The following is a 15,265-nucleotide window of genomic DNA, read 5'->3' as shown; positions in this document are numbered from 1 at the left end:
GTTTAATCATCCTCTGATGTTTTATTTCAGTTGATTTCATCTAAAGCTGTGGTTTAAGTCTTTTTTTTTTTCATTTCTCGCTCTTTCCATCAGCGATTCTGCTTGTTAACAGCAGCTGTTCATCAGTGCCTGAATTATTCAGTGACTATATTACTAAACTCATGTAGGGAATATTGAATGAGGGAGTGTCAACTCTGAGCGCTGTAACTTCACAGTACTGCAGATGTCTACTTTCTCGAAAACAACAGATATTACCCAGAATGCATTGTTTTCTACGGGATTTTACTGTTTTAATGAAAAAGCAGGTTACTCTCAGAATATGTTGTTTTTTTAACAGCAATTTTTTTGTACAGTGTGTAATGTTGCTGTTTGAGCATAAATAATATCTGCAAAGTTTCAGCAGTGAAAGTTCAGTGCAAATGGAGATATCGTCTTTTAAAATTCTTGTGTGAAAATACAGTGTGGCTGGCACTCCCTCTGAGTTAAAACAAAACCAATATAGGGTCCACCCAAAACCAAGGACCCAAAACCTGTACGAGTTCAGGTTCGGGTTCATATTTTAAACAGTCAGTCAGGTCCCAGTTCTGTGCGTAATCCTCGAGTCAATCTGTGAAAGCCGCGGGCATGATTAGAGCCAGTCTGCCCTGATGATGATGAATCATGGAAGTGCTGTGCGTGTGTTTTTGTAACTTGCAAAATTGGAAAATTAAAGTAAGAATGTGCAAGCTGAGAAATAAGGTGAAAAAATAAATAATAATTATACACAAACACCAACTTAACTGTCAGATTCAGAGCGGTCATCTTAAAGGGGGGGTGAAATGCTCGTTCTCACTCAATATCCTGTTAATCTTGAGTACCTATAGAGTAGTACTGCATCCTTCATAACTCCAAAAAGTTAGTTTTATTATATTTATAAGAGAAAGATAGTCTGTACCGTTTTTCCCAGAAAAACACGAGCGCCTGGAGGCGTGACGTGTGGGCGGAGCTAAAGAATCACGAGCACCAGTAGGCTTTTGCGTTGAGAGCGTTTGGAAGCTGTGACTTTACCGTGAGGAAAAAAACATCCAAAACAAACCATGGCTAACAGTCAGATTCAGCCGTATATTTATGGTCCAGAATCAGATCCAGAGGCTGAAATTTAACAAGAGCAGCAGCAACGATGTCTCTATGTGGTATGTATTGAAACTGTATATATTTGCTTAGCGGTTTTGGAAAATGACTAAGTTCCACTTTGTCGTCTTTTTTTTTTTTTTAAGGTGTACATGTGGAAAGTGCAGTTTGCAAAAAAAAGTTGTTTACTTTATGTTCTTACGCGCCGATAGCTAAGTTAACAACACAGAGATATTTGAAGCAGTTTTACTCACCGCATGCGGTTCCAACACACGATTGTAACCCTTTTTCCTTGGGATTGCATCATCCTTAAGAAATAAACGATACGCAAATCCATCGTCAAACTGGGCCTTGTTTGTAAAACAAGCGTCTTCGAAATGCAGGGAACAAACAAAAACACTTGCACAACTCCGTTGATGCTCTGTAAAAACAAACTCCGTCCACTGGTCCCTTAATGCTGTTTTTTTCTGGGTAATCTGTGCAGATTTTTTTTTTAATGCATTTTTTAAATGCATAGAATGCAATGCATACATCAAAAATGAACATTTAATTATTACCCATTGTTTCTCTGTCTGTACTTGTACTGTTAACAATGACAATAGTGTTGACAGATGAATTAAGTGCATTTAAGTGCCATTCAGTTGGGGTTTTAAATAAAGCATTTACTGAGATGCACATTAAACATTAAACACATAAAACATTAATTAAATTTATCTTTTAATTATTGAAAATTAAGCAAACTTAACTTTTTGGTAAACAAAGGGGATTTACTATTAAAAATAAAACATTGAAGAAATGTTGTGTGATTAAACCTTAAAAATAATGTTAGAATTTTTTTTTTTTTTTTTGTAGTAGGGTATGTACATTCTGCTGAACAATAGTAATACATATCTGGCAAATACTTGTCTTTAAACTAAACCAGACTTTTATTTTGATGGGTTGACGTAACTTTACAGTTCTGTGTATGTGATGTGACACTAGTTTTACTCAAGTCAAACGGTCAAATGCACATGAAGTGATTGTCAGAGCAGTTCTGGAGATGTTGTTCATGTGTTCATGTCCTTATTTAGTGAGACAGCAGACGCTGAAATCACTGTGAGCATCACGTGCGCTTCAGTGTGTGTGATAAAGGAAGTCGCTTTTCTGCTCCATTCATGAACAGACACGCAGAACATGCAGGATTAATATTTAAATAAACTGTTCCAGCTTTTTTTTTTACAAATATTAGTCTATATCATGATTTGATGTAAGTGCAATGACCTATTTTTGATTAATTCATTCAAAATTTGGCAAATTCCTTGCCATTCCGTGTTAAACTGTAACATCCATTTTTATGATTGGATTCCGCAATTCCCTCCGCGTTTTCTGCATCGCGGAAATCATAGGGCCCTAGTTGTGGTGTGCCAGCTCTATATTGCAATGGACACATGCCACAACATTCTCTTTACGTTTGCCCGCAAGGTTTACTCGAGGATTCGTTTCAGCCCTAGTTAATAGTATACACATGTGGCTTTTGGGCTGTGTTTTCCAACATAATTTGAAAACATAGGGACGATCAACCACTAGGTGGGTTTAGTGAGAAGGGAAAATGAATAAAGACCAATCAGGGACTGATACAGCTAGATCGTCTGATTTGATCAAGTACTCCTCGCTCCAGACTCCGTAGCGTGGTGACGTCACATATGTATGTGTATGTGTTTACCACACGTGCGCAGTAACATATATGTATTTACTGTAAACACGCATGTGCGTCGTACTGACTGGCGTTAATGCCATAGACAGTAAAAGAAATGGACACAGCGACCCCATTGGATTCAACGGAGACAAGTGAAGTCAGTTAGAAGCACGCACTTCCTGGGGGTCAAGCGTACTGCGCAGACTCAAATTGAGCTTGATGAACTAAATGTCACGTGAGCAACCTGTAAGTCTTCTAATCGCTGTGCCAAGAGAAATCTGAATCACCCACCGAATCTTGCAGATGTTGTTGAATAATTTTGTCCCGTTGCTTTTATGGACTCTCTATGGGCTTTTCCCTTGACTTTATACCTCCATGTCCACCTGATCACCTCATAGACCGTAAAAGATTGTCTGCAAGTTTCTCCTCCTGTCCATACGGTAATTTCTATACTGTGCGACAGAGAGTCGCAGGTTATGATGCAATCGTTAGCCTATTTTTTACAAAAACCAGGGTGTCCGTGTGCCATGTTCACTGACCCAGTGCCTCCGCTGCAGTGAGATATTTAAAGACTGGCCACCTGGGTATGGGAGGAATGGCAGGCGGGGACCTTTCGTGTGTGGGGCGAACGTGAAAACCACTACACTACAGAAACCCATGGTCAGGTTTAGGGAAGAAGGCTGCTAATTTTACATTAAGTAAGAAAGAAAGTTTAATTTTCACAACTGTAAATTAACTTGTTAATAGCAATTAGCTGTGGAGCCTGTGCCGATCAGGTCCAAATGTGAGTCTTTAGTTTTCCAGCCGGGCCCTGGTAATACATTTATGGCACTTCTCGTTTCTGCACAGGTCTGTGTCCAATAGGGGTTGTATGACTACTGATTTCTGATAGACGATTGCTCATTAAAAAATACTCAAGTTACTCGACTACTTGTGGTTCATTACTCATGGTAAATGAAAAGACATGAAATAGTTCTTATCAATAAACTCTTATTTATTCATAGCCAAATGCAGCAATTATTTAAATTGTCAAAACTTTATATTTATGACATTACATATTTACATTTTCATGTACCAGCCAGTATTTGTATCTTTATCTGTGTTTGTATCTGTAACAATCACTAAATTATTTGTATCTGCATTCGGATAAAACCAGGTGGATCGCTGTACAGTCACTATAGACCATTATGACTATGACTATCATTGAACAAGTATACCATATTAAACTAAAATAATTATTCATTTCTAAAAATATATCTATCTTGCAAGTATAGAGATGTCATGACAAACTTTTAGTTATCATTTGAACACGAATGAATTAATTCAATGCACACATTTTCATTACGCAGAAGTCCTTAAGCGAGTCCTGTTTTTTTACTTCACTAAACAAATGTGGATGTGCCACACAAACCAGCAAAATAAAAAGATGCAAACCTGGAACAAATAGAAAATGTATCTGTATCTGTAAGTTGATTATTAGCCTACTCTTGAGAGAGAACTGGTTTGGTTTTTGAGAGACTAGTAGCCGAATTTCCACTGTCGGGTCAGTGTGAGCCAGGGCTTTTAACGGGCCGTCCAGGCTAATGCCGCGTTTCCACCGAAATTAACCGGAACATTTGTACCAGGAACTTTTTTTCCCAGGAACGTTTTTCCCCCCAGACCTGTTGCTTTCTGCGTTTCCACCACGGTGTAAAGTACCGGGTAAATTAGGCAAATAGACTGGTGACGTAGGTCTGTGCATTTCTCAATACAAAGTACCGTGGATTTAAAAAAAAAAAAAAAGGTACGCTGATTTTGGACGTGCATCATCGGTAGTTAGTTCTGACTTCGTGCATTCAACTGGGGAGTGTGATGTCAGCGACGACGCGAATCCTGTAATTTTCCTCTCTTTATATTTACAATAAAACGAAATAGGATATAAAATACCACTGCCTCCTTTGGTTTTCATTTAAGCATAATAACAGCTGCAGAAATGTACTTAGTTCAGGGATATGTGTATATGCAACCATTACAATGAATATTATATAAATTTGCCTTTTTTATTTTCATTTTAACATATAGATCAATTGAATACAGACCAAAGAAAACCTGTTAGATTTACCCCGCAGCTGAATTATGTTATGTTTAACCACTAAAGAGACATCGGAGCCAGCGGCACATATCAGAAGATCTAGCAGAGATGAGGCTGCTCTCTGCGGATACATGAGGACTGAGCTCCCGCTGATCGAGTGGAGCTCACCGTCTACGAGATCGGCGAAACACATTTTTAAATAGGCGCTGTCTTTATAAATAAACCATAGATTTGAGTTTTAAACAACTACATTCTCGCCTGAAATACTTTTAAAATGACATTTCATGACACAATAACAGTAATATTTTGAAAATGTTGATCCGAATAAATGGTGGTTGAACTCAACCAATGCTGCGTGAACTCAACCAATCAGGATGTTTAGTGCCCAAGTCCCGCCCCCGAAAGTTCCGGAACTTTGAAAAAGTACCACCTCGCCAGCAGGGACTTTCTGAGGGGCATTTTTTTACCCGGAACTTTGTTTAGTTCCTGGTTCCTGCGGTGGAAATACACCAAGTACCAGGCCAAAGTCCCTAGTTCCTGGGTAAAGTTCCTGCGGTGGAAACACGGCTTAATAGTCTCGGGCCAGTAGCACCGAGGCCAGAATAGCGCAGGGTTTACACAGTCAGGGCCTGAAGCTCCGCTGTGCTTCACTAAAACACACCTTTACATGCCTCTCAGGAACAACTTCAGGCAACCTCATCATTTCACCAACAATGAGTAGTTATCAGAAAACTAATAAGAAATAAGTCACTGGAACTAGCGTGATAACAAAACGAAGATGATAAAAACCTCTGTTTGTTTGCATGCTTTGTTAAATATTTAAATCCAAAAGCATCATTGTTTTACTATAAGAAGTGTTATATTTATCATAATGAATAAATTTATCAGGATGGAAAATTAGTCACACAGAAATAAAATGTTATGAACATAGTCTCCTATTCAGTCGAGTCTGTTTCTGTTTATTTGAAGTCACAGTCGCCTTTACATCACATTTAGAAAGAATAATAATTTATATATTTTTATAAAAGCTCCCGAACAAAAATTAGACGAGACTTATGACGGATAAAATATGTTTTTTTATGTTATTTTACACAATTACACATGCTTGATGTACTTCTTTTCTTTTGTACACAGTAATACTGTATTCACACGACAAATGCTTACAGTAAAAAAAAAGAAAAATCAGTTTTAATCTTGCCATCGTATTAACCGTGAAATTTACCGTCTGGTACCTAAATGTAGTTTATGAAAGAAGACCTTTAGGTTTTTAATAACTATTTGTATATGATCTATCAAAAAATATTATATTATGGTAAAGCTGTTTGCAACGTTGTTTGCTTGTTATTTTGTGATACTTTGAATGCAGTGCTTCATTTTGGCATCTCGCATTTTGTGTGTGTAATTCTTGGATTTGTGTGTTAAATATAATTTTTTTTTTTTTTAATTAAAAAAAGTAAAGGTTTTGAAAATGTAAGTAGAACTGTAAATCATATTGACACCCACTGTTGTAATATCATATTGAGGGACCACTGTTTTTTTCCACAGATTCTTTTTTTCAGGCAATGTAGTTTTCGTACCTTTTGGCTGTAGTAGACAATAGCATAGTTCCAAATTACAAAATGAGCTGAAGCAACAGTTCCTGAACATTTTGTCACAACATTATTTCATAATCATCCTTTTGCTTTCATTTTTCAAATGGAAGTTAACTTTATAATTTAGTGTTGAGTCTTAATGAACTATTTTAGTTGTCAGAATAAATTGAACAGTGGGTTCGTACTTTTTAGCATACTTCTCATGAAACTGCATTAGAAGGCTAAGGGCAAAAGGAGTGTCCCTTTCTGATGTTAAATTTATGGGAGGACAGTATTTAATTGAAATGATTTACTAAGGTTTGCAGTAGTCACTTTACTAGTAAAAAAGCATCTTCACCAATTTTTCACTTGACAAACCTGCTCTTGGTACACTGCATTAGTGATTATGGATGTGAGTTTCGTCTGCCATTTTTAAACTGTGCGTTGTCAGTAGATCATCCGCAGAACTATCTGCGTTTTTATGGGATTGAGGTCCACTCTAATTTGCCCTGTTTAGTAAATTTGGACAGATTCAAGGTAACACTTTAGATTAAGCTACGTTCCCAAACCTGTCCTGGAGTACCCCCAACACTGCACGTTTTCTTTATCTCCCTAATTAAACACATCTGATTCAACTCATCATCTCCTTATAACATGGGTTAATGAGCTGATGAGTTGAATCAGATGTGTTTAATTAGGGAGATAAAGAAAACGTGCAGTGTTGGGGGTACTCCAGGACAGGTTTGGGAACCACTGAGCTACACTATACACTATTAACTTGTTGCTTAGTAGCATGTATATTACTAGCATATTGGCTATTTATTAGTACTCACAAAGCACGTGTTAATGCTTTATTCTGCATGACCATATTCTGGATCCCTTAAGCGTAACCAATGCCCAAACATAACATTCTATAACATGCTACCTTTCTTACTATAAATAAGCAGTAATTAGGAGCAAAACTCTTTTCATTAATGTGAAATACTTGTAAGTGATGATGATTTGTTATATGGGAGAAGAGTTTTTTCTTTAAAAAACTAAGTTAAATTGAATTCATACAATGTGTTTTTAATTATTAGTTGTTTAAATGCTTTATGATACATTAAACAACGGAAAATCTGGAATGATTTTAACTAAATTTTAAAATGTAAAACAATAAATGATATTACATTCTGCACTACTTCTTGGTCACTTAAAGAATAAGACATTTTGTGACATTGACTGGGTTAATTGCTTTGTACACATAGACACACTTTCTTGCTTGCAATGAAGCACACAAATTGCTCTTTGAAAAAAAAAATCTTACTGTTTCTCTGTCAAAATGAGATTGAGCATGTCATGAAATTACACTCAAAAAAAAAAAAAAAAAATTAATTGGATGAACATGATTTAATCATGCCACCTATATTCCATCTAAACCAAGTTAAGTCAACCAACCTTTATCATGTTATTTGAACATAAAATAGATGTGTTGGTTAAACATGATATTATCATTTCCATTAAACTCATTTGCTTTTTTTTTTTTTTTTGTTACATGTTCATTCTTAATTTAGTGAGATAAGTTTGACTGTAGGATTTAATGTCAATAACACCAAATCAATCAATCAGAGTGCAACTGCTCAATACAATTTATCATACAGACTTTTTTGTGATTATAGTTTATCAAACATATCACAAACTAATTTGAAATGCAATATAACATTTCAAACCATTTGTTTATTTGTTTGTTTTGTTTTAAAATATATTGGAACAAGTTCATTGACTCAAACTTGACAACTTATTACTCATTTCTATCTAATGGTGCTACACTTCTGCAAGAGGCTGACAGAGCAACAATTACCCATAATACACTGCAAAATCCTAAGCCAATGAGATGCCAGTCTGTATTGTTTTTTTAATCTGTTACTTTTATGCAACAATGTTATGTTGGCTGAACAAATAATTTTGAAGTAAAGCTGACAACACACACTATTTTGTTGAATGAACTAGATTAAATTAAGTTCACATTGTTAAATTAATTTTTTTAAGTAATCACAACATGAACAGATTAAGTAAAATTGGAAAAGGTGAAAGGAGTGTTGAATGCTGGTAATATAACAAAACAACTTGTAATTACACTTATCCATTTGGCAGATGCTTGTAACGCATCTTACTCACTTTATATTAAGTGTCTTTAACTAATTTGTACCAACATTTCAATTAATAATTGCTTTTAATTAAAGTGTTGACCCTGCCCCATTTTTTGAACAAAGCTTACATCACATCAACATAAAATTAGTTTACATGTGCAAGTGTGATTAATACTGTCCTCACACTTCTGTTACTAACTTGAGCAGGGCGTCTGGCACAAGGCTTGGAGCGTGACATCAAAGATTTGCAGGCCTTCTCTGAACACACCACAGACTCTGTGGCTCAACTCTGGGACCATCTGGCCATGATCAGCCACTCCAGCCAGAGGAACAGCAGCAGACTGGGAGAAGAATTAGCCTTTGCTGCTGGCTCTATTCGAAGCCAAGATGCAATTTTAAAGACAATGGTGGTAAAAGTAGAAACACTACAGGAGCGTCTGGAGGAGGTGGGATGGACAGTACAGACATTAAACCATTCGCTTAGTGGAGATGTCAGTCTGCACCAGGTGAAAATCTGTGAACTGCAGGAGAAGATTGGGAATGTGTCTCATGACACCACAAGCATGAGGATCACACAGTTACACCTGGAAGAGCAGCTCAGGAATGAGATCGAAGTGCTGAATGTCATCACCAAAGATCTGAGGCTAAAAGCATGGGAGCAATCCGTGGCACTCCAAAACTTAACTGTATTACAAGGTATGTTTTGTTCCTTTTTAATGTTTCAATTATAAAATTTTACTAAAATCAAAAGCAGATCACTGTTTGCTTTAGTTGGGCTCTTGGCCTTTGACCTATGTCTTAGTTTTTTTTCAGGCTGTTATAACTATGTGTTTCTGAAACACAAAAGCTAAGAGACAATTTGATCAGTAGTTGTAGTGTACAGTTGCTGGTCATATAATTAGAATATCATCAAAGAGTTGATTTATTTCACTAATTCCATTCAAAAAGTGAAACTTGTATATTATATTCATTCATTACACACAGATTACATTACACAAAGGTGCCAAGTCCTGTTGGAGAATGAAATCTGCATCTCCATAAAGTTGGTAAAACTTGGTAAAGCATGAAGTGCTCTAAAACTTTCTGGTAAATGTCTGTGTTGACCTTGGACCTCAGAAAATACAGTGGACCAACACCAGCAGATGACATGGCACCCAAAACCATCACTGACTGTGGAAACTTTACACTGGACCTCAAGCAACGTGGATTGTGTGCCTCTCCTCTCTTCCTCCAGACTTTGGGACTTTGGGAAAATTTACTTTCATCAGAGAACATAACTGTGGACCACTCAGCATCAGTCCAGTCCTTTTTGTCTTTAGACGCTTCTGACGCGGTCTGTTGTTCAAGAGTGTCTTGACACAAGGAATGTGAAGCTGAAACCCATGTCTTGCATACGTCTGTGTGTAGAGGTTCTTGAAGCACTGGCTCCAGCTGCAGTCCACTCTTTGTGAATCTCCCCCACATTTTTGAATGGGTTTTGTTTCACAATCCTCTCCAGGGTGCGGATATCCCTATTGCCTGTTAACTTTTTCTACCACATCTTTTCCTTCCCTTCGCCTCTCTATTAATGTGCTTGGACACAGAGCTCTGTGAACAGCCAGCCTCTTTTGCAATGACCTTTTGTGTGTTGCCCTCCTTGTGCAAGGTATCAATGATCGTGTTTTGGAGAACTGTCAGGTCAGCAGTCTTCCCCATGATTGTGTAGCCTACAGAACTAGACTGAGAGACCATTTAAAGGCTTTGCAGGTGTTTTGAGTTAATTAGCTGATTAGAGTGTGTCTTCAATATTGAACCTTTTCACAATATTCTAGTCTTCTGAGATACTGTGGGATTTTCCTTAGTTGTCAGTTATAATGATCAAAATGAAAAGAAATAAACATTTGAAATATATCAGTCTATGTTGAATGAATTAATATACAAGTTTCACTTTTTGAATGGAATTAGTGAAATCAACTTTTTGATGATATTCTAATTATATGACCAGCACCTGTATTTATGATGACAATCATCAATTGATGGCTGAAGTCAGTTGTAGTTCTTTTCTCTCTTTTCTTCAGGGATTCTGTTTGTTAACAGCAGGTGTTCATCACTAATGCCTAATTATCACTTAATTAATCAGTTAATTATTAATTGCAACGTTTTAAAACTTACATGGTTTAAGCCAAGGCAGTGTTTTTACTCAAATGGTTACGTTAAGTGACTTGTCAGGTTATACAGTGTATGTACTGTATTTATGTGTCTGTGTGTGTGTATTCCTGGTATTCACTACAGGATGAGGACCAGATGTCCCAGAAGGTATAGTAATGCCGTTATATTTCTATTGTAGGAAAAATTTTGGTGAGGGTTAGGTTTAGGTGTATGGTTAGGGAAAGGGGATAGATAATACTGTTTAAAAACCAATACACCCATGGAGCTCCCTGTGTGTGTGTGTAATGCAATGTTTTGATGAGTACACAAAAGGGAAAGAAACAGCTCAAAGTTACGCAATACACAGTTGAGAATGTTTGTTAATTACAGCAGCATGAGTTAAAGCTGCACATACAGGAAACAAGTGTCTGCCAGTTAAATAGTGCATGTACTGTAAAAGTGATTCAAAAATAAAAAGAAATGGCTCTTTTTGATGGCCAATGAAAATAAGCTATAATAATTAACACATTAACTTGATTTTGAGACATTTAACAGAAATTATTACTCTACCACCAGTGGGGAATTAATAAACAACTGTCATTAACAAGCAGTTCTATACTGTTGAAACAACGGAAATGCAACTTGCAAGTTAATTTCTGCAGGGATGCATCACACTATCGTGGTTCAGCAGTGTTTGATTGTATGGGAAACTTTCTCTGCATATGTGTTCTCTAACATACTTTCTTGACTGCCCTGATGATTCACCGGTGTGATTTGATATTTTTTTGCTGTTGAAATCGAGGGATTTATCATAAAATATCCTCTTCTAAACTTCCACAATCAGTGTCTGCTGTGTGACTTCAACAGTGTGTAATATTCAGTATACGAGGAGTGGAACTTCCAGTGTCCAATGACATTTAAGATTGTATGAATTATTATTATTATTTTATTTTTTTTATGTGTATTTAATTTATTCTATAGCTAATGCATGTGTGTTTCTAGGAATCATGCTGGTTTGTGTTATTGTAAAGGAAAAAAATCAATTACACGGTCTTACTTTCTGGTTTTGTGATTGGTTTTTTTTTTGGGGGGGGGGGGGGGGTTGCAGGTTTTACTAACTTTGTTTGTAATGTTCAGACATGTTTTAGTCTTATGTGCTAATTTTGATGTTGAGAATGAGTGATGATGTCATACTGGCCAGGTGCCAGTTCTTGAACATGAGATGTTAGAGATAGTTTGCGGTAACTGCAGGTTGGAGTGATGTACATGCAACAAAACTCAGTGAAAGTAATGGATAAAACAACCTCTTACAAACCAATTGTAATGCAATCTGTACTGTAATCTGACATAAGACAAGTCAATGTGTTTTCTAGAAACACAATAAAAAAAACACTAATTCAATAATAATAATAATAATAAAACATTTAAATTAATAATTTAAGTAATAATTTATAGTTGTATTATTATTGCTATAATTACTGTTATTATTGACATGTTCCAAGTAGAGCTTATCCTCTCAAAATTGTCTTTGTGTAAACCTCACTCATAAAAAGTTAAAAGGTCATGCTTTTTTAGAGTATGTAGAGTATGTTACAAGTACCACAGGGACATAGTTTTTACATTTTTAGCATAAACACTATCATACCAATTTTTACCAATGTCTCTCTATGGCGCTGAAACCTACAAATGTCTGGGTTCCTCCTCATGCAACTGATACTCGACTATTATTGGCTCATCTCCGTTCGAGAGCAGGGGCTTACCGATAGATCAATTGGTTGAGTCAGTGTTGCTGTGACGAGCTGCTTGTGATGCTCAAACAAACATTTGAAAGCATTACAGAGTAACAGTTCAGCGGAAATCAACTTGTGAATGTAATACTTATAATCATGGGACAGAGTAATATAGCATGAAAAAAAGAAACAACACATCATTTTTAAAGATCTAAGTAAAAGTCATTTTATTCAAATGTCTCCACAGAAGACCTCCTTCCATTGATACTCCACACACACACACACACACACACACACACTCACTCCAAAGAGCTGTGTAAACGTGTCCGGGATTATACAAATAAGACTAAACAAAAGGAACAGAGTCTGCTAGTCTAGGTGATAATAAAGAAGTCTGTTGTTGGGTGAATCAAGAGCCTGTAATTAAACTTTTTCAGTTTTGTGTTCAATTTTTAAATGTTGTTTATCTGCTTTTCAGGGCCAGCAGGACCAAAGGGTGAGAAAGGTGATGTGGGGCCCCTAGGACCAGCTGGACTTCCTGGTCTGACAGGAATAAGAGGTCTAGCACAACCAAAATACATTACCACCAGCAACTGACTGAGCACTGATATTATAGCTACTCCTTCAGTTATATCTCTTCGCCTTATGCTCAGTCACAGTCTATAGCAACATTCGGACAGTAATTGTTATTTTCAAATTCAATTTTTTTTTTCCTGTAGCTCAATTGGTATCGCATTGCGATATGAAGTGCAAGGTTGGGGGTTCGATTCCCTGGGAGCACATGATAGGAAGAAATTGATAGCCTGAATGCACTACTGTAAGTCGCTTTGGATAAAATCGTCGGTTAAATGCATAAATTTAGTTAAATTTTCAGTATTCACAGGGGGTAGTTGGTGATTTTATTGTCATCTGAATCCACATCTCTTATTTTAAAACAAGAAATCCTTTAAAAATGTTAATGTTTAAATCCTTCCTGACCACTGTTGAGCAACGTACAGTAACTGTTGTACTTTGCTGTAATTTGCATGTGTATTAATTTCTGAAATGATGGAAAATTTTTACAAGAGTAATACTTCAGAACTGCTTCACCACAGTGACAGGAAGCAGGAAGAGAAGAAAAGCAGGCAAATGCTTAAAATGAGACTTTATAATGGCAGCAGCAGGTATGCAATACAATTTTTTAAATATGTATTATATACAGTTAAGTTAATAACTATATTATGTGTAATCATATACAACTCTAGTGTGTATATTCTCCTACTTTTAAACAAATAAATAATAAATAGGTTTATATATTATGAAATATGCTTGGAATAACAAGCATACATATTTTAATACATTTGAGACAAGGATAAGTATACCTTTGGAAATAATATTCCTTTTATTTACAGCAGACAATTATGCGAATGCCCACATGAGCAGTGCATTCACGGTTTCATAGGATCACATAACTCGCTTCTCCACTATGAATAAACTATGACCAAGGTGGCATGTAAATGTATTTTTACAGATGTCCACATGAGAAACATTCACTGTCCGAATAAGGCTTAACATGAACATTCACACATCCACAAGATCATTCACATGTATACACACAGCACAACAGCTCATCTTGACTCAAATAAAGTTATATGTCTTCTTTAAGAGCATTGGGGAGTATATATCATGATTTTTTTGTCTTTGTCAGGTTTGCCAGGAGAAAAGGGCATGCAAGGTCCTCGGGGACTGACAGGACAAAGTGGTCAAGATGGACACAATGGAGAAAAAGGAGATACTGGGCCTGAAGGACCCAAAGGTTAGACCTACTGGCCTGGCATTCATAACACAGTATTCTTTAGCATTGTGCTTTTTTAGTTTGTTTGTTTTAAATGTAATCAATATTTTTGTGTAAATTTTACTTAATTTTTTTTTCATGTTATTTTACTCATCTCATTTGATTTATTCTAATTTATTCTAATGTCTTAAATGTAATCAGTAATATTTTATTGATTAAATAAAGTGAATAATTTTTTACAGAGTAGTTACAAAGTTACTTATAGTTTTGTAGAATGTATAAATTTGACTATCAAAATAAAGTGTAACCCCTGATTTGGTTTGATGTCATAGGAGTTTGTTCTTCGATTTCACTTGAAGTATCTCAGGGCCTTTAATCTTTTCACTCTCTCTCATTGTTTGAGGTAGGAAAAAACAGAGGCATTTTGCCTGGCTTTCGGCAGTGCACGAGATATATTGATATTACTCCTCGAGGTGAAAAGCGGTCTCACGATAACAGTATAAAATTGATTTTGTGGTAAAACCTTTGATACTGCTTGCATTATATCGCTCGCTTTTTGGTGCATTTGCTGTTTGTTTGGGTTTCCAATCATGTGCATTTGGGTAAGCATGTAAAGTCTGATGGACTTTGGGTTGTGCTGTTATCATTTACAAGTGTGGAGTCTAAAACTCAGCCGCTCGGGACATAAACGCTTCCTCTGCATATACTGTGAGTTTGGGTTGCTGGAAAACAGTGCATGTTATTACTCACTATATGTGTAACGTAAATCCTTTACAAACCTGTCAACACAGGAGAACACATAAACATATTTCTATATTTGTTGTACATTCTGATTTCAAAATAAAAAGTTTCTGAGTTTGCATGTGGCCAAATATCAAAATGAAATGGATTTAATCGTTGTTGAGTCACGCTGTAAAGTGAAACATCACCGGGCTTTTGGCAACCTCTGCAGGTATTTGTTATAATACATAATGTACTTAAGTGGGTTATTTTCATATTATGTATCTATATTACATTATGTATTTTAATAGTGTAGTTTAATAAATGTGTTTACTTGGTTTTGATACTATATTTGAAC

General features: G+C 36.1%; 1 protein-coding gene across 3 annotated transcripts in view; it reads left to right on the top strand.

The window, feature by feature from the left end:
• The window catches only part of scara5 (scavenger receptor class A, member 5 (putative)), a 179,000-nt gene that overhangs the window by 146,747 nt on the left and 16,988 nt on the right, over positions 1-15,265 (top strand). For all 3 annotated transcript variants that reach the window (XM_026195066.1, XM_026195068.1, XM_026195065.1), the window contains 3 exons: positions 8,764-9,252; positions 12,892-12,972; positions 14,101-14,208. In XM_026195066.1, coding sequence (XP_026050851.1) covers positions 8,764-9,252; positions 12,892-12,972; positions 14,101-14,208 — 678 coding nt within the window. The remainder of the gene's footprint in view (positions 1-8,763; positions 9,253-12,891; positions 12,973-14,100; positions 14,209-15,265) is intronic.

Source organism: Carassius auratus, chromosome 20 (assembly GCF_003368295.1).
Source record: "Carassius auratus strain Wakin chromosome 20, ASM336829v1, whole genome shotgun sequence".
Classification (NCBI taxonomy): domain Eukaryota; kingdom Metazoa; phylum Chordata; class Actinopteri; order Cypriniformes; family Cyprinidae; genus Carassius; species Carassius auratus.
Note: the sequence above shows the minus strand (reverse complement) of the source record. Positions and strands in the feature narration are given on the sequence as shown.